Below are 24092 nucleotides of genomic sequence, written 5' to 3'. Positions count from 1 at the left end.
AAATATGTTTGTTTATTTCCACTTCTTGTTGCTCGTTATATGGGTTAGAAAAGGACAGGTTCATGCTCAAACTTCTGCTGTGCTATTCAAAGTAACCAGAAAAAAAATATTTCCTTAAGTGTACGGTCAAGTATGAGCACCATCTACTGTTGTGATGTGAGATTGTAAGTCGATTGTCTATACATTTCAATAATCTATTGATTTGCACGTATAAAACAAAGGCAACATAAGGAAGATAACCACAGATAAATGATACTCCAAAAGACATAAAATATTCTAAGGTAGTCTAAAAAACGTGTAGTCAAATGGAACATTTATATAGGAAAAACAAACTTCCGGATGGGGGCAGGGACTGTTGCTATGATACAGAAAACTCCTGGGTCAGATACGAAGTTACATCAAAACCTCATGAAAGTGTAGAAAAAACGCAGTTTATACATTGCAACTGAGGGTCTAGGTAAGGATTTATCAGCACGTAACTGACTGTTTCAGCGACGAACCACTGCAATTCTTGCTTGTTCATATTGTGCCTTTTGAGTGATGGCTTGATAGAGCACCAGGTTTTTCTCTCTATATAAGTAGCTAGCTAGCTAATTATTGTAACATTAGTGCTTATGTTACTTTTCGTTTAACCATTTCGAAGTCTCCGTTTGTTGGTAAACACCGAGTTGTTAAACACTATGCATTTGCATTCACGTCTTACTCCGATACACCTTCTGTTTTTATAACTATTTAGTTATTTCTCTTTTACAAAGTAGCAATTTAGCAAGCTAATTGCTAACTTTTCTAGGTTAGCCAACCTAACTAACGTTAACTAGCTAGCGATAGCTATTTGATAAACAGGACCCACATGTCATGAATAATGAAACATGATCTATTTGGCTGTAAAATAACATACTAAACAGAGTATTGTGCCAAGAAGCTATATGTCATATTTATGTTGGTGGTTATTCATTGACATCTAAACAGCTGTAATATTCACTGCCTTCTAGGACTCACTATGGAAATTGTGTACGTGTACACTAAGAAGCGCAGTGAGTTCGGCCGCCAGTGTAACTTCTCGGATAAGCCAGCAGAGCTGCATGTGGACATCCTGCCTGACCCGTCTCTCACTGACAACTTCATAGACAGGGACCCCTGTGATGTGGCCATACAGTGCACACAGGAAATGTCAGAGCATGAGGTTAGTAGAAGAAAATATTCAGAAGACCATTCATAGAACCTTACTAATATTCAATCAGCCACTGCACATCACTATGCATTAATAATTTTTTTTCTCAGACTCTTAGCACAAATCCCCAGTCACAACCTAAGCATGATCTTTTCTGGGTATCTGAATAAACTACCGCATTGCAAGATTACCATTGCGACAACACATCATCAGCAGGGTGAAACTAACCTGTCTCACGATGGTCTAATCCCAGCTCACATTCCCTGTTAATAAAGCTTCTAGATATTAAGAGCATATCTTAGATTTTAGATAACCTACATCAGGATGCTTATTAAATAGGTGGGAATGTCTGTCAGTGTATGACATCAGCTAATTTGTGTTGATTTTTCAGGTGAACACAGAGCGTTTTGATTGTGAGCCTTGCGGCATAAACCATGTGGAGGGGGGATGGCCAAAAGATGTCAATTCCCAGGAAATGGAACAGACCATTCGCTACAGAAAGAAAGTAGAGAAAGATGAGAACTATGTGAATACCCTCATGCAGCTGGGGAGTGTGAGTGTTGTATAAAAAACAAAGATGAACACGAAAGCTCACATTGTATGTCTCCAATTTCAGGTCAAAATACACATTCTGCCATTTCAGAACTTTATGAACTTTTAAAACACAGAGAAGGTTCAAGCAAATTTACTAGAGAATAAGAGATTAAATGGAACCCTGTAGGTGTAATTTAGCATGGTATAAGAAGTCATATAAAGAAGGTCTAAACTCAGAAAGGAGATCTAAATTATACCACAAAGAGTTGTGGAGCTGCTGTGAGTAACTGGGATCTTTCCATGTTAGATTTGTGTTCCTCCCTACTGTAGCATATGGAGCACTGCATCCGACAGAACAACACCATTGATATCTACCAGGAATACTTTGAGGAGGAGGAAATAGTGGAAGAGATGGAGGGACAGCCTTCGGCCAAAACCGTCAATGTGTTTAGGTGACCCTACTGATAAATTTACCAAATTTTAAAATGGCACTGGACCTTTCAGGATTAATGGTTGGATGAAAGATGTGATTTTACATATTGTGATCCTCAGTGACTGATCTTGTCTATACTCAGAGACCCTAATGAGGTGAAACGAACTGCCACCAGCCTGTCATGGCACCCTGATGGCAGCTGTAAACTGGCTGTGGCCTACTCCTCTATGGAGTTCCAGAAAGTCACCAAAGACATGAGTTATGATTCTTATATCTGGGACCTTGGTATGTCAAAATACCAGCTTTGATTCTGGTTATTGCCTTACTGCTCATGTGACTAAATATGGGAAAAGATAGTAAAGGCCAGGGTGATGAAAATACAATTAAAAAGACACTTGCATGAAGATCCAGTAACAGAATAACTAGCTTGCATACTGATTCACATTTGGGAAATGCCTTGAAAAATCAAGGTCTTAAATTTTCTCTTAATGCAGGTGATGTAAAAGACTATAATTTAATGTGTATAAACCAGTAGGCTAAGTATGACATATTCTGAGGGCAAGGGCACACTCTCCTTCTTTTTCAGAGAATACCAATAAACCTGAGATGACCTTGAAACCTGTTTCACCGCTTGTGTGTTTGGAGTATAATCCCAAAGACTCACACATCCTAATTGGAGGGAGCTACAATGGACAGATTGGTGGGGAAAAACTAGCCACCCATCATAATAGAACACAGTTTATTCTGGCTTAGTCATATCAAAGTTATTGGTCCTCTATCACTGACCTAACTTTCTCTATCTCTCTCTTAATAGGCGAGTCTACTTTTTGTGACTTTAGATTACTTCTCCTAACAGTGACTATTTATGGTAGATTATGTTAGATTGTTGTTAGATGGCTAGAGGTGTCCTAAGTGCTTTCATTCCCAGTGAATAATAGTTTATGTTCTTTTTTCCTGTTAAGAATTAAATAAAAATTGCATCACTTATAAAATGGCATAAAATATGTCAGGATTGGCATAAAATATGTGAGGAGTACAGTTTCTGTCACAGAAATGTCAAAGGATGTGTTTCAGTGCAAGCTTAACTGAAGATGTACAGACTGCTTCAGAATAGCTATGTAAATGTCCTTTGTTCTTCTTGTCATCTGTCAAGTATAATTATGTGTCAAATAATATAACAAACTAGGTTTAAGTGAAAATGTTCTTCCTTTTTTCACATATGTAAAAAGGTTTTTGCCTTAAAGCACACGTTGGTCTAATACAAAACTTAGAAGTGATATGCCTCTAGATATATGAATATGTTTGAACTCAACACTAAAGTGAGTGACTGGCTTCTTTGTAGCCTACTGGGACACACGTAAAGGTAGCCAGCCAGTTGAGATGTCTGCTGTGGAGCACAGCCATAGAGATCCTGTCTATAAGGTTATCTGGCTGCAATCAAAGACAGGCACAGACTCCTTCTCAGCTTCTACTGATGGTCAGGTTAGTACACAGTATACACACTAAGCCATTTCAGGGCCCAGTATCACAGAAGCATTATATTTAAGATCATCTAACTGGGCTACGGTCTTTAAAGTGCTACTGTTTTACTATGATCTTTTGTATTGCTTTGTGGTCACATCCCAGATACTTGCACAGCCTTCTCCAAAGATTTTTACCCTATGATCATTTCACATTTTTCCCTGCTATAAGGCATTTATAATAGATATACGATATGTATTTTATCAGGTGCTGTGGTGGGACATTCGTAAGATGAGTGAACCCACAGAAAGGTTGGTGCTGGACCCTAGCAAGAAGGGCAACCTAGATAATGCACTAGGAGCTTTTTCACTGGAGTTCGAAACTACCATGGTGAGGTTTGTCTTTTGTGGTTACTGCAGTATGAGTGGCAGAAAGAGTGATTACTTTCCACATCAGCACTATGAATTGACTGTGAATGGTCTTTTTTCCTTTACCAGCCCACAAAGTTTATGGTTGGTACAGAACAGGGAGTGGTGGTCTCGTGTAATCGTAAAGCAAAAACTCCTGCAGAGAAGATTGTATGTACATATAGTGGCCACTATGGACCCATCTATGCCCTGCAGAGGAATCCCTTCTTCCCTAAGAACTTTCTGACTGTGGCTGACTGGACTGCCCGTATCTGGTCAGAGGACATTAGAGATTCCTCCATCATGTGGACCAAGTAAGGGCTCTTATATACTACTACTAATAAGTAATAATAAATAAATAATAACCTGTAAAGTTTTGGTTCAACAGTAATAACAGAATTAGTAAAGCCCTAGGAACAAATCAGATTTGAAAGCTAAACTATGTTAGCTGCTTTGAATTTACAGTTTGGATATAAATGATATCTGTAAAATTACATGTGAAATGTTATGCACCATACTTCAGTATCCGGTATCCAGGCTGTATGAACACTCCAGTCCTAGGTTTCCATTTTTCTACATTGAAATGACAATACAGAATAATCAGTGGTGTGTTATTAGATGATAAAGTAAACAACAAAAATAATGTAATTAGCACAACATTTCTAGAATAAACCTAAGATGTTTCAGTCCAGCTGCCTCAAATTAACTTTTTATGAAGTGTAACCATATTTGCAGATACCATATGGCCTACCTGTCAGATGGATGTTGGAGTCCTGCTCGGCCTTCCGTCTTCTTCACTGTTAAAATGGATGGCACCCTAGACATATGGGACTTTCTCTTCAAGCAGAATGACCCCACACTCAGTCTTAAAGTAAGATCATTAATCTATGATCTTTGTAATGAACAATGCTACAAAGCAATATGAATTGCTTGCAAGGAATCTCTTTAAATAGTTTTATATAGCTTTATTGTACAGTAATCAATATATATGTATTTTCCTCTAATGTAATGTATGTAATGTAATGTTATTTCATAAATCGCAAAGTACAACTTTATCATAAACATAAGAACTCTGGATTATAACTGTATATTCTTAATTGGATAATTATGAACTGCTTATGTTAGGTGTGCGATGAGGCTCTGTACAGCCTGCGGGTGCAGGATAATGGCCGTTTTCTGGGTTGTGGCTCACAACTGGGCACTGCCACTCTGCTAGAGATCTCATCAGGCCTGTGCACACTGCAGAAAAATGAAAAGGCCCTGGCTACAGCGGTGAGACACACACACACACACACACACACACAGACATGCACATCTGCATAGACTCTCACCTGTTCTTAAAATATCCAACAAACTGTTCATATGCTTAACTGGTCAAAATGACTTTACTATTCCTTGGAAGTGTATGAAGAACCTGTACACATTGATATAAACACAAAGTATCTTTTAAGTGTTTTTACTTAACTACTTTAGTTTTATGCAGTATGCAATTATGTTTTATGCTGTTTGTGAAACTCACAAAACTATGATGTGTATGGCAGGATTGGTTACAATTTTTCCAGGAATGGCTACTAACTGAGTGATTTATTTTATGTGGCAATTTTAACTCCCTTATAATGCATCCTCTATTTGTCACTTTGAAAACAAAAATAATGTAGAAAAATTCCATTGGAACATGCAGATGGTGATGGTATCAATACCCCTGTGGAAAGGTGAAGCTACGTTCATCTGGGCAATGCTTATAAAGTGGAAGGAAGGGGTGTAAGTGCATTTGTGTGCACATGTGTGTCTGTTGTCAGATGTTCGAACGTGAAACGAAACGGGAGAAGATTCTGGAAGCTTGTCACAGAGAGATGCGATTGAAGGAGCGCAGTCGCTCGGAGCAGAGCAAGGAGGATGAAGCCAAAGATGGAGAAGCAGAGGAAAGTGCGGAGGAGCTGGTGGCCTGCGCAGAGAGAGAGTTCTATGAGGTGGTGGAGGCTGAGATGAAGAAAAGGGGGAAAGATGATAAAAAAGAGAAGGAGAAATATGAGGTGAGGAATAGAGAGAACTGAATCCACAAGGGTTATATTAGAAAAACCAGCTTGGTGTTGAAAGCACCAAAGGGCTGTACAAGAATAGTCAAAACACTTATTGAATGAGTGTCATACTCTAGCCCCTGCAACGAAAAACCATATATCAGCCATTTCCCCTTTTTTTTGTAATCAGTTGTTTTAGTTTTCGATTTTGTACATTAAAATACATTAAAATAATTTGTTTAGACTTACATTACTTCATTCATGTGGGGATTTAAAAATAAATCTTGCAATAACTAATATTATATTATTGTTTTTATTTTGTAGATTATGGGAAAACAATAAAAAGAAAAATATTTTTTTTGTAGCAAGGGCTCACTTGATTGCACACATTAGATTATTAGTTTCTAATAGTTAAGAGAAAATTAGGTAAAACAGTTTCAAATGAGAATATTTTTATGTTCACTGACTATTTAAATACGTCCAGCCAGGAATTCTAGTAGTACAATGTCATAAGTCCATTGGGGGTAAAGATTGATTTTAGTTTATGTTGCACATCATCTGTTGCAGTTAGATGCAATGTTTTCAAAGATGCCATTCTGTTACTCTTCAGGGGAAAGATGGGTGTAAAGAGAAGGAGTCATGAGAAGACCCTGCAACAGTACAACTTCACCTATTCACATCATCTACACAAGGCTCACATAAATAATGAAGAGAAACATCCTATGGACAACAGCACATAGTTGCCTGTTGTCTTAAAAAAATAACCCAGTTAACTACAGAGGTCTAATAGTGAGATGTTTTATGGAGACACAGTTGATAAGTTTATTAAAGTACATGCTTTGTTTTGCACAATTATATTTTTGTTGTATTCTGTTTGCAGAAGGGGTGGGGTTACTTTGGTTAATTGAGGGTCAGCATTCAGAAAGTACATTCAGTTCAAGAAGATGATTTATCAGCACCAAATGTAAATTAGATGGTTTGAATGTCATCTTGCTGGCCTGACTGAACATAACTCCAGATAACCTAAACACTGCAGCATTTTTGTTTAATATATATTATATATAATATATATTACTAGAATGTATCACATTTGTGTTTGTTAATTTGTGCCTATATATTCCGCTTGTGGTGACAGATACCCTTAACTGAAATAAATGTTTTACATTACTGAGTACATAATTTTACTTATTCTGATAGAGTACGGTTTTATAGCTACAGACATAAAAGAATTAAAGTTTGTGGCCAGTAGGTGCCGCAGGAAACACGGAATGGTGGTTGAGTACCTGTACTGTTGGAAACGGCTGCGTTTAATGACGGGTTAAGTATAGCTCGCGGAGAATGGCGTTAGGAAGGCTACACTTCACTAGCGATCTCTAAGGGGACAATAAACAGTGATCTGTTCACAGGGAGGGCTGTGAAGTGCGTGTGAAAAGGGCAGAGAGCTTTATTCTGCTGCCTTGAGAAAATAAACGGGGATAGACTACTATTCCAATCGTATTTTAGAGCGACGATGGGCATACCTAAGACAGATAGGCACTGCTAGTTCCGTTCTACTGATAAAAGTAGAATTTGGCGTACGAGCTGGTGCATTCCGCGATAGCTCCTCTACGCACAAAAAGACGTGTTCTGCGCTTGGTGCAGATGAGTCGCAGAACACAAGACAGGTAGTTTGTCGTGTAAACCATGGTGGTTTTACAAAAAGTACTTTGTGTATCGTCCTAATGAAATTGAAATATATAACTTCACAACTAATAGTGAGCAATTCTGAGTTTATGTTGTCATGAAGGATACCGGAGAATCGAAGGACCACCAACTAACAGTAAGTAGCTAATATATAGCTTAGCTTACTAGAGTGTTTGTTTCACCAGCCTTGCGTTTCAGATGAGATAGCCTTCTTAGTCATTTCGTATTTCTCTATAAATGATCGCTATTAATTATGTAGTTTAATTATATTTAAATAACTCAGGATTACTAAATTATTACTAGGACTACGATTATTTCTATTATGTCATTGTCATATTGCAGTTTTTGACTGTTAGATGGTTCACACACCACTGACCTAGTGTTCTTATGGACATTTTTCTGTAAATCCAAATTAGGTTAGTAACCCAGAGTTCCAGTTTTGTTGTCGGAGAGATTTGTGCTTGTTTTCCAGTGATCTTTTGGCCATAAACTGAATAATTCACATGGCCCGTTTCAGTTCCCTCTCTCCTCTTCCTCTAGCAGCACCAAACTGGACCAACCATCAATCATACCAGAGCCTTTGAAATGGTAGTTATATTGCAGAGAGGTACCGTAATCCAAGTAAAGGAGGGCCCCAGCTGGGTATTTCATTAGCCTTTAAATAACAGTATTAGCCCAAAACAGACAACCCTTCAAATGTTGCTCAAAACTGGACGTTATCCTCAAACATGACTTACTCATATACAGTAAATTTGTCTTTGCAACTTTGTATTTAGATCAGAATGTCATAACACGTTGTATGACATTTTGTATTATGCTCATATCATAAACTTTGGAGACAGAAGTTGTTATGGTTCAGTATTTCACTAGGATTATTCTGATTAGGTGCTTGCTGCTTTACTTTGGTCTTAGGAAAGGGGTTATGAAGCTCTGTTTCTTCTGGATTGAAGTAGGCTCTCTGCTGAAGTCTCTGTATATGTGTGTTCTCCAGGTGGCCTTGCGAATTCGGCCTCTGAGCAATGTAGAGCTGGAGGACGGAGCCCGCATAGTGGCCCACAGAGTGGATGACCAGGTGAGAATTTGGTCTCATTATGCATATATACGCATGGGTTTATGGGAGTAATAAATGGTATCATTTGTGATCAGTTGTGATCGTGTGTATGCATTATATTAAAGTAACAACAACAAAAAGGTTTTGGGTATGTTTAACTCCTATCAACTGTTTTACTGTGTATCGTAAGTAATTGGACGGTAGTCTTTTGAGTTATTTCTTGACCAGCTGTATGTGGTTGCATTATTTGATTAATGCATGAAAGAACTAACAAAAGTTCTAGTTTACTGCAGAGGAGTCATTTGCCTCTGGAGTCTGTTACTTTTGTCTCTTAACAATACAACACCAAAAAACATCTGAAAAAAATCATTGTTAGGGGTGTCATTGTTAGGGGTGTCAAAAGCATCCACTTGGAACATTGTTAAGAATCAAGAACATACTAGAAAGCTTAGTAATGGCAGACGTCTTGGCAGATCACAGAAAACCACAGTTGATGGCCAAAGTATGCTTTCAGTGTCTGTACAATGGCTGACTGTATACAGTCACCCTCTACCTCGTTCATTACTGGTTAGTTTCTGACCACAGTGGCTAGTGGATGGTAACAGATGGGCTGGAGACTTCTTCAATGTGTACATACAATGTAGGTGTTTCTACCAAAGTGGCTGGTGAGTGTAGATGCCATCTCCCTCAAAATAAAGCTAGCATTCTACCCTTTAATCCCATTGCTATTATTTCTTTCCAAATCCACTGTGTTATAACTTATATTACAAAGCATCAAAACTTATATTACATGTACTGTTCTCAAATACATCACTCCTCCATTCAGTGCCATTAGAATGTTTGTGACTGAATTCATTGTACTTTCAAAAATGTTAACAGTATGACTCTGCATCTCCACACTTACAGGTTGATGAATATGATACAGAGCTTTTCATTTGGCCTTCCATGTCCATGTGCAAACACTCATTTGAGCATATGTTATGCTGCATTGCATTGCCATATTTGTGCTGTGGAGAAATGGGCCTGAGATTTGAATAATTTTAATACATGCCCAAAGGCTATGAGAAGTGTCTCCAGTGCATTTCCTCTTTATTTTTTGTCATGATTCTACCTGTGGCCCAATGCTGATAATTGGATGTATTAATGAAATGATGAGGCCAAACAGCTGTTCCATATCTCTGGGGTCTAAATTATAATTGGGCCATATAGGTGTAATCACTAGCAGTAGGTTAGCTATTTCCCCTTCTGTTGAGGACAATGCTGCGGCTGCTGCTGCTGACGCTACCTGTGAAAATAATTATTCATCCATAATAGGTTTTGATATATTGGTGGTCTAATGACTAGACAGTACTGTGGAGTACCACAGAGAGTGTGTGATAAATGTACTGGAAGTATGTTCATGCAAAAATTCCAGTGTTAATCAGAATATTTTACTGCAACAGTCCAGAATGTAGAGAATAGTCTGAAACAAAACCTTGATAAGAGCACCAACAGAGTTAGGTGCTGCATTTAACACACTAGATTGCAGTGAATTTCAAATCTAATTGAACTTAACTTCCTTGAAGTAGCATAAAAGTTTAATATTAATGTAATGCAGTTCAAGAAACACGTGATGTAAGAAGAAATCCTAAACTACTTAGAAATCCTTAAATGGAAATAGTATCAATCTGTTGATTAGCACAAAACTGCAACATCATTTATGTTGTAGTTTTATGCTAATATTGTCAAGCATACTTAACTGCTATTACACATAATCTATAGTCAAACACATTCTTTTCTTTAAGCAATTTGGTGTTGCATTAATAAAATTGAGTCATTTCTAATTAGAATTCTTAGTGTAGGTCCAGTAGCCAGTAGTTGGGCAGTTTGTTTACATCAGAGAGCTTAGGTTCATTAGAGCAAACAGGTTGTGCAGGTAGTGATGGGATTGTACTCATAGTGATTAGTGGTGCTCACACGTACACAAGGGCTTATGTGCTTTGTATTATGTTTGTGCAGCCAGACACATGAATGGAATGGATAAAGAGTGAGTCAACCAGTAGTCCCACTCTTTCACACCTGGAGCTTATGTGATTTTTACTGTCAGCCTCACATGTAATGTCACAGGTTATTAGATGTTCTTAATGTAATACACAGAGTTGTCTAAATAATGCATCAGAAGTAACAAAAACTACTATATGACAAATATAAATGTTTTGTAAGTGACCCATCGCACTCTCACACACAAACATATTTTGTAAAGGACACACTAACCTACAGTCATATTACCTCACCCTGAGCCTCGTCCCACACCTAACAAAAAGCAATTAGCCACATTTGCTGACTAACAAAAATAGAACCCTCATGGCCATGTGCCATATGGCTCTTGGCTGAGACAGATTAGTTTCATTTTGAGGTGGTGCCCTCTTCTCTTTCCCCCTGGAGGCAGACGGTTAAGGGACTAAGCCTCTTGAGTGTGAGCTCAGCTCTGCTCTGGGGCTTTGTAGGGCTTAGACAGCAGCCACCTGCTCACCTCCACCAATCCTCCTTACCTGATATCTGTGCTGCCACAGTGCTGCCAAAGGCTTGGCCCTCATAGATACAGCATTTGGCTTGTTTGGACTTTCCATATGCTGTGTTCTAAGTGAAACTAAACAGAACCTCATGCAACTGGTGATTCCAATTGGGACTCTATTAGAGTTTTTATGTACTTGTAAGAACATGATGCTCAAAGAACATTTGGTTCCTCAGATGAGGATAAGATGTTCATAACTGATAAGATGTTCATATCCAAGTTGCTGGGAACTGCCCATACCAGTGGAGGTCACAAGGTTACACAAGCCTTTCTTTTACTATGTAGTTTTTCTACATTATACCCTACTAATATGTTGTCAAAGGCATGTTGTAGCTTTTCATAATATTACTCACACTATATTTTTTATCTTTTAGTCTTTGGATTATGTCAGAGTAGAAAGGTATTTTACTATTAGTGACAGTCTCATATGCTCATGCTTGTGACAGTGATTTGCAGAAAAACATGCATTATCTATCTATCTATCTATCTATCTATCTATCTATCTATCTATCTATCTATCTATCTATCTATCTATCTATCTATCTATCTATCTATCTATCTATCTATCTATCTATCTATCTATCTATCTATCTGTCTATCTATCTATATGTCTGTCTGTCTGTCTGTGTGTGTTTGTGTGTGTGTGTGCGTGCACATATATAGGTTACCCTTAATACTTAACGATAACTATAGTACCGGTATGGTGAACAGGCAAGGCAAGGTGCTGAGTTGCCTCATTGACATGCATCATCAATGTGTAATGTCACACAGGTAAGGCAGTTTGGTTGTTTGGTTGACGAGAGAGAGAAAGAGAGTGAACGTCTGAAATAACTGCTTGAGGCTGGAATAGTTCTATATAAATAAATGGAGACCCCCTGCTTAAAGGCCATGGCCCAACTTGCAATTGCTTGTAATATAAATATTTACATTTAGGGCATTTGGCAGACACGCTTATCCAGAGCAACTTACCAAAGTGGTTTGTCATTTACTCATAGAATGCATTCTAGCCAGTACAGCAGGATAGAGTCCAAGATACCATTGAACTAGAATGCTGTTGAAATACAGGGATCAATGTTGATGCCAAGAAATACAAACACATAATCTATATAACAGGCAACAATAAGTGCAATAAACAATACCCTACAATAAGTACTAGAGTTTTAGTCAACACAGGAGCTGAATCAGTGGTCAGTCAGTGGTCAACTATTCCACAAATGGGTCTTCAGTCTGAGTTTGAAGACTGTAGGGCACTCTGCTGTCCAGACAGCAAGCAGAAGTTCATTCCACCATCTGGGAGCCAGGACACGGAATAATCTTGCTTATCTTCCATGAGACTTGAAGAGTAGTATTTCATACTTGAGGTTCGAAGTACTTGAGGTATGGATCAGGCTTTGCCCATTGACATCATGTATGGAAGGGCTGGTCCATTTTTGGCTTTGTAGGCAAGCATCAAGGTTTTAAATCTGATGCGGGCAGCTACTGGAAGCCACTGAACGGAGCACAGCGGCAGAGTGATGCGTGAACTTCAGAAGATTGAAGACCAGTCATGCTGTTGCATTCTGAGCAAGTTGAGGAAGACCAGCAAGTAGCGAGTTGCAGTAGTCGAGCTTTGAGATAACAATAGACTGCACAAGTACAAGAAAGGGCAGAATCCTTCGTATGTTACAAAGGAGAAATCTGCAAGACTTGGTCAGATTGGAAACATGAGTTGAGAATGGAAAATGGTTGTCCAAAGTTATGCCCAGACACACAGAAGCATAGGTTTGTATGTACATATCATTGCCCTGTCCAGTTTGTGATAGTTTCGTTTAATGAAAATATAATATCCATTTGCAGTACATACACCGTGCAAAGATACTTCATCTTAATAATTTAATACTATTAAGTTTATACTTAAAATACATTTAAAAAATAGAAAGTGTCATAGCAGTTTATTACTTTTCCATTTATTTTACTATCTCCCTTATAAATAAAAAACAAATAAACCTTTGCATACAAAATATAGACCTTAATATTACATCACAATACCAGACATTTATCACTACATGACTTTAAAAATCAAGTTCAGTAACAGATTATTTCAAAAACCATGTAAAAGTTAAAAATCAAACAGTGGTAGCTCATCGGTTAAGGTACTTGACTGATAATCAGAAGGTTGCCAGTTCAAGCTCCACAGCTGCCAATTTGCCACTATTGCTCAAGTTGTATTCAGTCATAATTGTGACATAAGTCCCTTTGGATAAAAGCATTGGGTAAATGTTTTAAAGGTACACAAGGCAAGTATGGCATTCAAGGGTAATTACCAAAACATGCAGTACATTTGCATTGCTTACTTTGAATGAAACCATCCAAGTTTGGCTAAAGAACAATACTGGTCAATGATTCTAATATAAAAGTCAGTAACACATTCATTATTACACCTACATATAAAAACCGTACTTCCAGCATCTTGTGAAAACATGGCTGGGTCCAAAATGTGTTAAATTTACATGGGTGCACGATTGCTATCCTGGGTGGCGTTACTGCCCTCAACCTTCGTTACAGTAGGCCCACAAGATATCTCACCCTAACAGTTCACTGTAAAACATAATTGGAAGAACTTAGTAAAATGATTATGTTTCTATGTGGGTTAATAACACTGTATACAAAGCAAGCATGTTTAAATATACTTTGTGAACTTTAAACTTTTTGAACTTTTTTGTAAGGGAAGACTGGGTAGGCCCTGGCTATTGTGTTATTGTGTGGTACGTGTATCCTGTTGCTTTTACAGACTTAACTAAAGTCCTCAGGAGGGCTACTGCACTCTCTATGTCTCTCTTTCTCTTTGTCTCTCATGCACACACACACACACACACACACACACACACACACACACACACACACACAGCCAAACACACAGGAGGGGAATGGTTTATAGGGAGGCCTCGTTGTCATGGTGATCGACAGACAAGGTCAGAGCCATTGTTTGTTTCCTTTTTCCTTCTCTCTTGAGGTGGCAGCAGCTTTGATGGACAGGGGAGTGAAAGACAGGCAGCTCTGAGAGGCTGAACATCAGCCACATAGTCCCTGCTCCTCATGGACGTTTAAAGCCCCTGAGTGGGCTCTGTTGTTGTTGTTATAGTCATCTCACTACCACAAAATGCTGCATTATATGTCACACATAAGTGTCAGGATTCACTCATAGTTGTCTGCTGAGCGTAAGGTCTGATCAATGGGCCCTGTGAGGAAAAGAAGTCAGTAAACTGAAAAGGTGCAGCCGAACTGTTCCATAATACAACACATTTCCTGTGTCCACCAGCACAAAATGTTCTTTCACTGACAGGTGGTTAAGAAGAATTTTGGCCCAGAAATAGGGAAGAATGAGACTCTGTGTGTGTGTGTGTGTGTGTGTGTGTGACACAGAGAGGGGATAGGCTGCTGATCTTGACCAGTAAAACAAAAGGCTGCATTCATGGCTCAGTGCAAACTTTACCTAATAATGTGGCAAATTCCCTCCTTTGTGAACAACAAAGCAGCTTTGCTGAGTCTCCCGTATTCAATTTCTGCTGTCTTTCTGCTCCTCGTGTTCCTGGGAGCAGATTCAATTTGCTGTTACCTTGAGGCAGATAATAGTCAGAGGGCCTGATTAGAAATATCCCCCTGCTGGCCAGGGCACTGCCATTACAGTGACACATCATCTCTCCACCCAGATCAAAGAAGTTCATTACCAGTATAAATATGGCCGAGAGCTTTGAAAGCCCTCTTTTCATTCCTTAATCTGTACACTGCTGTCAGGATCTCTGCTCAGTGGCTGTGCTATAACCGCCTGGTATATTTTGGGCAGAAAATCATTTCTTGTTACAAATTGGGCCAACAAGAGCTGAAAGAGGACTTTTACCAAATAGCGTACAGCGACTTTTATAGGTCTACTGTTTGAATAGGCTCAGAGCTAGAGCAAGGAATAGCACTGCAAACAAAAAAGGCCTTCAACAGGCGTGATTTAACCTCGTTCCAAACCAAGGAAATGCCCACAGTTGAACCCCGTGCATTTACAGGTTGACTCTCTGTATTGTGTTTTTATGGTTCAGCTGAACTTAGTTTCCTTGTCCTGCTCTGTAAATGTCCCTCATTCCAGAATTCCCCCTTTGTTTGTTGTTTATTATTGTCAGGGCTTTTTCCACAGCCATTTGCCTTAGCCCTTATTGTCTTACCATTATTTTGGATAGCCAGCAGGAGTAGTCTGTTTGGAGGGCAGGTAGCATCCAGGAATTCCAATGAGCTCAGTGGAACCACTCAAAGCCAAGAATTTTAAATATGGTGGCCCTTGCCCTGTTGGAGGCCTGACACTAAAAGCGTGTGTGGAAAAGGTGCCAATGACTGCACGGGGCTGGTGAGAGAGGAGCCAGGTTAATATGGTCTCATTAATAGACTGGCTGACCCTAAAAAAAACTGCAGGATAGTGCATCATGGCTCCTTAAAATGGAATACAAAACTCATTTTCATGGGTGTATTTCAGAATCTGTCACGCTCCCTCTCTCTGTCTCTGTCTCTCTCCCTCTCTCTCACTCTCTAGCTGTCTCCTTCTTTGTCTCTGTCTCCCTCTTGTAATCAGACGAGACGGGGTCTGTTGATAAGCTGTAACAAATGAAGCAGGAGGTAGGGAGTTGAAAAGGCGTCTGTTGGCATATGAGCCTTCCTCAGCACACATCTGATGGGCTTGAGCACCAAATTCTCAGGCTTTTGCTTGTTTGTTAAAGTGTTGCAACACAGCACTCCCTGTTCAGAAAGTGTCAGTTTAGGTAATGTTAGCTGTTTGATCATGGTTGCACGGCATTACCTGGTACATGGCCTGGTTGGCCGTGTTAAGGCAGTATAGCCTGGTATATGGACTGTTTTTTCTGTGCGGCTAAGAAATACCTGTTACAGAAGCCTGAGAGAGAGAGGGAGGGAGAGAGAGAGAGAAAGAGAGAGAGAGAGAGAGAGAGGAGCACAGAACGTGGAGAGATAAGAAGAGGACACACACCATGATGGCTGGCAAAACTACACATCAGAGGGTACATGGGTACGAACAAAAGGAGCAAACAAATAGGTCCCCCTGTATGAGTTATATAATTCATACAGTCATATCAGTGGCTTGGTATTCTGTTTACATTTGTAACTAGGATCAACAAATCTCTCCCACCATCTGCCATGTGCAGACTTTGAGTTTTTAAGGACAGGATTTCAAATTGCCTACTAATTTATGCTGTCCATGTTAATAATTAATTAACCAAAACTGCCTGGCTCTCTGAATTGAGTTTTTCTCTTTCAGTGGTTGATCTCCTAAGCCTAAATGAATGACAAACCATTCAATTTCAACATACAGACTAAGAGTTTGGACAATACCACTCTGTTGTAAAAAAACAAGGAAATTAAAACCTTAACTAGCATGACACTACAGCTCATCTGTCAATATCAGCTGTGTATCATCTACATATATTAACCTTAGCTGCATTTATTACAGCGTGCTCCATTAGGGGGAATTGCCATAGATGTAGTAGTGTCTGTAGCAAAGATTTTAAGATGCATTAAATTCCCTGTGCGGCTAGAGTCTCGTGTGGCTCAAGTGCACTCAGCTCTGGCACTCAGAGCTACCTGAGGGAGAAGGTATTTCAGCTGTTCTTCATCTTTCCATATGTTGGAAAGCTTTCCATGCACTGTCACTATCCTCTTTTACAACAACATTGGAATAGCACTTCAAACCTAAACTTGGCCCTTTTTGAGGTAGGTAGTAAAGACCTTCTATCCCCCCTTCAGCCGACCTGCTGTCTCTGACCTAGCTGTCACCTACACTGGGACATAATTCCTCAAAGGAGACACTTCCTCTTTCCCGCTTTATATTGTTCTCACACTTCTGGACTTGTCTGATGAGAGAGAAAGTCAAAACAAAATGAGACCTTCTAATAAGCTCCCTGCAGACTTCACAGAAAGATTAATATTGATGATGATGACTTATTAGTACTATAGAGCATGCACGTGGGCGTGAGTGTGTAGTGCTTTTCTGTACATACACCATCACAGCACTGTTGTTTTCTTAAGTCACCTGATGGAAGAGATTCTATATTCTCTGACCTGGTAAGATAAGGAATGAATAGATGTAGAAGTTATTTTGTATGCAGTCAGCCAATCAGAGAAACAAAACATATTATAGACTCATAGTTTTTGATTGAGCTACCAAAGCTATTGCAGATTAGTTTCAGACACTGATATCCAAACTAGAGGCTATAGTTATAGCTAAACTACTCAGCTACTCAGACTCTTCAAGCATTGTATTTTTAGAGTTAAACATAAGAGGAATTTTTCTTGATGAGTGTACAACTGAAACGAATTTGCCCAGATTTTCGTAATGGCGTTTATGTATACAAAACCAACATATGAGCAAGACCCTTAATCCTCAAATGCTCAAATTGCAAATTGTACTCAATCATAATTGTAAGTCGCTTTAGGAAAATAAAAGTGTAATGTAAATAATTGGGAAATGTGGGTGGGCCTAAAGTGATGGATGTATGCCATTGGACAGCCTGTGGTAAATGTAGGTGGGACTTAAGTGGTGCTGGTTATCTGACGTTGGCCAGCCTGTGAGGACACTGTCTAAAATAAGAGTCTTTCATTTAGTGTTGTCTGCAGGTTTGAAGGAACGTTAGCATTGCTTAGCAACACCAGAGGAAATCATGCATAATATGAAAACTGTAAGACATTTAAGTCCTTATATATGAGATACTTATATATGAAATATGACATCCAAATCAGTTTAAACAGTGCTAACCTTGGTCACGTTCAGGATCCTCAAGTTAATGAGTTCATGCGGAAGACCGTTGTTTCTTATACTATGTGCCACACATGCGGCAAATAAACATGATTTGCAGCCACCTGCATATTTCTTTTAGGATATACAGGGCATTTATTAATTGTGAAATGTTTAATGTATATTAAATCAACCAGTTCATCAGGGGAAACAAATCAAGCTATTGCTTCAGATATTGAAAGGAGTGTAAAACATAATGAAACTGCTTAAGTAAGTGTTATAGTAGGCTATAACACAATGTAACATATTTAAGTAGCCTATTTAAAAGTAGAAAGAAATTATTTTAATATTTTTTTAGCAAACTAACAGAGTTTTATTCAATGGATATATTGGCCAACAGTCTTGTTCTTGGAGATGATCCATTGTAATTTGTTTTTTTTTCATTAAAACACCCAGCCAAGCTCATATCAATGGAAAATTAAACTGCCCAGTTATGCCATTTTATTATTTTACGCAGAGCAGCTACCGTTCGTCACATCATACGCTAAAAAGTAAACTTCGAATTTATTACAATGTTTGCCTTCTACTTTTAATGCTCAATTTTTATATTTAAATACTGAGTAAAATTCTGATAGAGTAGGCTACCCTACTTTCACTCAAATGGATTCCTTTTATGTTTTACATTCCTGTCAGTATCTGACTATCTGAACAATTGGCTCACGACTTGTAATAGCTCGATATGCTTCACCCTCTCTGATGCTATTGTTTGATTAATGTAGTAAAACCACTCAAAATCAACAAATGTTCTATGTGTCCTGAAAGAAAGATGCAGCTGACTATGAATTTTGTTTTTGCTACTTGGCACTTGTGCAGCACATAGTTTAAGAAACAGTGGGTGTCCCTCATTAACAGGCTTGATGACTGTCCTCTAAAACTGGGGATCCTGAACTTGCCCAAGTTTACCACTGGTAGTTTGTATTTGTCCTTCGACCTCATACGTATGAACTGATGAAGATAATGTCAAACGTTTATAATTTTATCACATGACTGGGATCGGTCGAATGTAGCAATCATCCAGTTTGTGTTATTTGTTTATGGCATTTTTTAGCAGATACAGGCATGTTGATAATTGCACATACTATGAACTAGTGTTTCATATGTAATGACATAACTTTCTTGCATCTTGCATATTGTACATGATTTCTTCTTGCTAAGCAATTCTAGCTTATACCTGCACACAGCACAAATTTAAGTACTTTTATTTTAACTGGAGGACTTTGTGGAAAAATAAGTGACCTAGCAGGCTGGCCAATAGCATTTCACATCAAAAAGTTAGTTTTGAAGGCATAATGAAAATTAGGATGAATTATTGTTTCTGCTTTCTTGTGCATGAAAGAGAAAAATGAGCCATTTCTCATTTCTTTAATTTCCAATTCAGTGCATGAGTCAAAGATCAGGGGTCGTTTTTCATTTTTCTGTTTTAGGACTGGAAACGGAAAAACAAATCACGAAAGGTATATGAACCAACCAGAGACACATGATCATGTAAATATACAGTGCACAGTTCATTACTGTATGAAATGGGTGTTCACGTAGAGAATTCTATTTTGGATGATACAGATGGCACATTTAACCAGTACAAACAAAAGGGTTCTATGCTACAATGAAGGGAGGGCTAGATTATAGGTCGAGGTGCATGGTGTTAATGAAGACCACAGCTCTGGAGGAAAAGCTGCCCTTGTGTCTGATTGTTTCTGCTCTGATTCAGTCTTTTGCCTGATGGGAGTGGTTGGAGAAGGTGGCATGGTGGAGACGTCATGACTCTGGTTTTGTGTATGTCCTGATGTGTTGGCATCTTACACTCCATAATCCTCTGTACAGTACTGATTATGTACTGGGTTTTGTTTTGTTGTGAGGTGAAGGAGCCCATCCATATGGCTATGGAAGAGTTGGGGATGGACTCATTGATGACTATGTCATTTGGTTGGTGGTTAAAATGATAGTAACATATTAAGAAATATCTGATGAATTGACAGGTATTATGTTGACTGATTAAAAAAGTAAGTTAAGTAACCAGCATGTAACCAGCAAGTATAGATTTAATGTGGGCACATTATTTGGAGACACTGTATTATATCTGTTTATTAACTTTTTAAAGTAGTTCTGTCCTAATTAATAACCATTAATGAGCCAATTTTATGCATTCATAAACCCTTTATAACAGGAGTCCGTAAGTCTGTATTCCATTGTTTTCTCTTTATAGTAACCCTGGCTTGAAAATTTGATCTCATTAATATTTCTTTTACTCTTTTCAAATGTTTTTGTTTTAGTAATGTTGACTTTATGTTTATGCTAATTGTTTGTTTGGCAAATTAATCTTTCCACCAAAAGACATGACAACTTTTAGTTTCCATAGTAATATAACATGGAGCTAATTTGTGGCAGTCATTCATGGTCTGTGAAGATATAGGTTCAGCACGCTGTCTGGGTCACGGCTGACTGCTTGGCAATCTGAAAAACACTGATACCTATGAGACTTCTTAACTCAGCAAATCGCCATTGGTCTTCCACACAGTTATTCCTTGTTCAACAACCATGCATTGTAATCTTTAAGGCTCACCAAGGTTTATGGAATTTGTGTTTATTTTCAAGTCATAGAACTGGTTTGAAGGCCATCAGTTCTTTTTTCTGAAGGCTGTTCACCACAGTAAGGTGAAATGCTAGTGTCTGAACTGGAATGGGGTAAAGTCTGGGTGCATATGATTTAATTTTGTCTATGAGACAGGTCCTGTTAGCATTTTGTAAAATAAGAAGTATGAATTAGAGTGACCAGAGAACATGTTATTTACAAATTTGGTTAGAACATATTCAAATGATTATTTCATTACTGCCAGTCACGTAGCTGTAAGGTCTTAAGCAGGCATTAATCTTACCCTGTATGGACATTTTATGGCGTTCTATGAATCAGGCAGGGTCCAGACTTATACCTCCTCATTGTGAATTCAATAGCCTCATGACCCAATGCAATTAAACTGTCCCAAAACCTTTATCCAAACCATAAATAATATAAGGAGCTGCAAACTCATGAAATGTAATTACTATAGGAGTAGCTGAATCTCAGTGACACATGATAAAGACGTCCCATAATTCTATGCTGTATTGTCTATGACATGTTTTTCCTTAAAATTATAACCAGCTCACAATTCAAAATTCATCGCTTAATGACCTTATAAAGCTATTGCACTTTGAAAATTTTCTTTTCCATATTTTACACTTGCAATAAATCAAGTTAGAATAAGATTCTAGTAAAAAGGTCTTTACTTTTAGGGTAGGAATTTTGCCAAAGTCTCTGTGTACTTTTTATCACTTTTTGTTGTATTCTTTTCATGTCTTTGTAAATAGTTCTGAATAAGAGTGCCTGCAAAGTGACTAAATGTGAACGTGAACTTGCATTAAACATATAACTGATCTATATAAGTTTGGGGTTGATAGGATCTCATTGCTTTTTCTGCCATTTCTTCATTTGGCTTTCCTTTTACAGAAAGCATGTTGACCCAATGCACTTAAACTGTCACAGACCCTGGGAGCTGACATGTTTGTTATGGTGTCAGTAATCAACTATTGTCCTAGTTAGTTGTTCAAAGCCGACATTTATGTCACGACCCCACACTTACCTCTGACCTTGGTCCCTACTGCTTATCCATTCATATAATATCTTTGACTTTCTATGTCAAAACATCTCTAAAATAACTCATACATTTAATATATATTTTCTATCACACAGTGAGATAAATGCCAGTCTAATGGTATGCAGCACTGATAACCTTTGTCTTTTTTACCTTTGTTAGTTTTGTCTCAGATATATTATATAATTCTATAATATTATATAAGTTTTGTCTCAGATATATTATATAATGTAGTGGTTGACTGATATGGCTTTCTCAGTGCTCAGTGAAGATGCTGCTATTTAGAGAGCAGGGCAGCTGACAGCCGATATATAATGCCGATATCATGTTGCTGTATTTGTTTATTTTTTTTTTGTATCTGATAAACTGATAAACAATTTAAAAGTAATAACAATTGATTATTGTTATTGTCTGCATTGTTTAAGTAGATCTACACTCTGTGCAGTTATTTTAAATAAAAAATTATAAACTAAATAAATGTCCATAGACAATCAAAACAGTATTAATGAAAAAAAGGTTTTAGTGCACTTAACAAGAGCATTTATCAGCAGCCGTATGATCTCGTTCCTGGGAGAGAACATAAATTTGGAAACTATCTTAGAAACACAAATTTAAAAAAATAAAATAAACAATGTTATTGCCCATAGTAGCACCCAGCTACATATCTTTGTTTTTGGTCCATTTAGTGGACCATTTGGTCCATTTGAACAATGAAAAACGTTTGAAAATAATAAGTATGCATTGTCTCTGTTTGCTTAAGTAGTTTTCACTCTGCACTTTTAAATAAAACAGAAATCCACAAGTAAATCAAACAAACTTGTATGGACAAAAAAACAGTCGATGTCAATCTCAAAATGGAATTTAATCAGATAACAAATTATTTGGTCTCCCACTAATATTGTACACATTGTCTAACTTCAGTCTGTGTAAGTGTTGAAAATGAAGCCAAAATTCTGTCATTTTCTTGTCAAACTTACAGTTTGTGATCATTTTCCTTATACATTGGTCATACTCAGTTAATTTTATCTGCTTCTTTCTGACCATTGGTGTGCTCTGTACATTTGAGACAGGCATGTCAGGACCTGTTTAGCCTCTCCTAGACAACAAAGTGCACTGACCTGTGCAATTAGAATGGGAAATTGCCTGTACAGCTAAACGGTTTAGCTGTACAGGCAATTTTCCATATATATATATATATATATATATATATATAGAGAGAGAGAGAGAGAGAGAGAGAGAGAGAGAGAGAGAGAGAGTTTCCAGAGAAACAGAAAGTTTTAGACAGAGCTCCTTTATCAGCTGTGTGAGCAAAGTGCTTCACACTTATAAAAAAAGTGTGTCACCAAGAATCTTTTTTGGATATATACATCTGACATTACATAAGGGCAAGGCCATGACCGTGGATGACCCTTTCCCATGTGCCCACACGTAATCATTTTTCAGGAAACGTGCATTGTCATATAGTCCTCACAGCAGAAGTGTTATGTCAAAACAGGGAGAGAACAGAGCAGCAGCGTTGTGCAGTTCTGTGGTGCATGCATGTCTAGGACGCACTGGAGCCTTGGAAAGAGTACCCACACTCCCTGGGGATTGTGGAATGAAGGTGCGGCATCCCATCAGATAGCTTTCACCTTCTCAAAGCTCTGCTCTTGGCCCTGAAAGGGCTCTTTGTAGGTCATGGCCTTTTCATGGTCTCTGAGCAGGCCGGGCCTTTTCTATGCGTTTTGTTCGGTTCTTTTGTTTAGCTGCAGCCTGGTGCGTCAGCCGTGTCCACGTCAGTGATGCTGTCTGATTGTAGAGCTGTGTGGAACACCTGGAGACCACCAGACCCGCAATAGACTCTAAGACGTTCTTAGAAAAGGTTGGAAACATGACTGTTGCCTTTGTTTATTTAAACTCAAAATAGCTGGCATTTTGCATGGACAAATATGAAAGATAAGCAGCACATTGTACTTGAAAACCGGAGAAGGGACCGTTCTAGGATGTCAAATGCCCACATAATCACCATAAATAATGGAACTATTAGGAATTAATGGAATTTAATGCTCTCGAGCAACTATAGCAATACCATTTGTAATGGGTAGTTAAAAAGGTAACAAAATGTATGATGCATTTTTAATATTTATATTTGTTTCGTATTCCACTCGTTTCTGTAACGTTGGAGGTTCAGGCAGGATGCGGGGACGAGTTGCAGGCACAAGAACATATAGTTATTTTCACACGTAACATGCAGGCTAATGGGTCAAACATCGACCACATCCACAATAAGACAAGAGACATATATACATGTACGATAACAAGGATCAGGTGAGAAACACGAGGGGGCGTGAC

General features: G+C 38.3%; 2 protein-coding genes across 8 annotated transcripts in view; both read left to right on the top strand.

The window, feature by feature from the left end:
- Positions 1-341: 341 nt before the first annotated feature.
- dnai2b (dynein, axonemal, intermediate chain 2b) lies at positions 342-7213 on the top strand. Its single transcript, XM_027002618.3, has 13 exons — positions 342-457; positions 993-1183; positions 1563-1724; positions 2036-2157; positions 2281-2423; positions 2725-2838; positions 3481-3620; positions 3867-3989; positions 4097-4320; positions 4742-4877; positions 5132-5278; positions 5806-6039; positions 6635-7213. Exons 2-13 carry the CDS (start codon positions 1001-1003, stop codon positions 6665-6667), a joined length of 1761 nt encoding a protein of 586 aa, XP_026858419.2. The 5' UTR covers positions 342-457; positions 993-1000; the 3' UTR covers positions 6668-7213.
- Positions 7214-7354: 141 nt separating this feature from the next.
- Positions 7355-24092, top strand: part of kif19 (kinesin family member 19) — a 37319-nt gene continuing 20581 nt past the window's right edge. For 3 of the 7 annotated variants that reach the window (XM_081697482.1, XM_081697481.1, XM_081697480.1), the window contains exons 1-2: positions 7818-7843; positions 8699-8779. Coding sequence is in view for 3 of the 7 variants with exons in the window: in XM_027002711.3 (XP_026858512.2) it covers positions 7805-7843; positions 8699-8779 (120 nt within the window). In the remaining 4 variants the exon portion in view is untranslated. Of the gene's footprint in view, positions 7844-8698; positions 8780-24092 lie in introns of all 7 variants that reach the window. The other 4 variants (XM_081697479.1, XM_035533868.2, XM_027002711.3 and 1 more) reach the window with 3 other exon arrangements.

The sequence above is a fragment of the Electrophorus electricus genome, chromosome 15 (assembly GCF_041902795.1).
Source record: "Electrophorus electricus isolate QZ-2024a chromosome 15, ASM4190279v1, whole genome shotgun sequence".
NCBI classification, from domain to species: Eukaryota; Metazoa; Chordata; class Actinopteri; order Gymnotiformes; family Gymnotidae; genus Electrophorus; species Electrophorus electricus.
The sequence above is the reverse complement of the archived record's forward strand: the minus strand, read 5'-3'. Positions and strand labels throughout refer to the sequence as shown.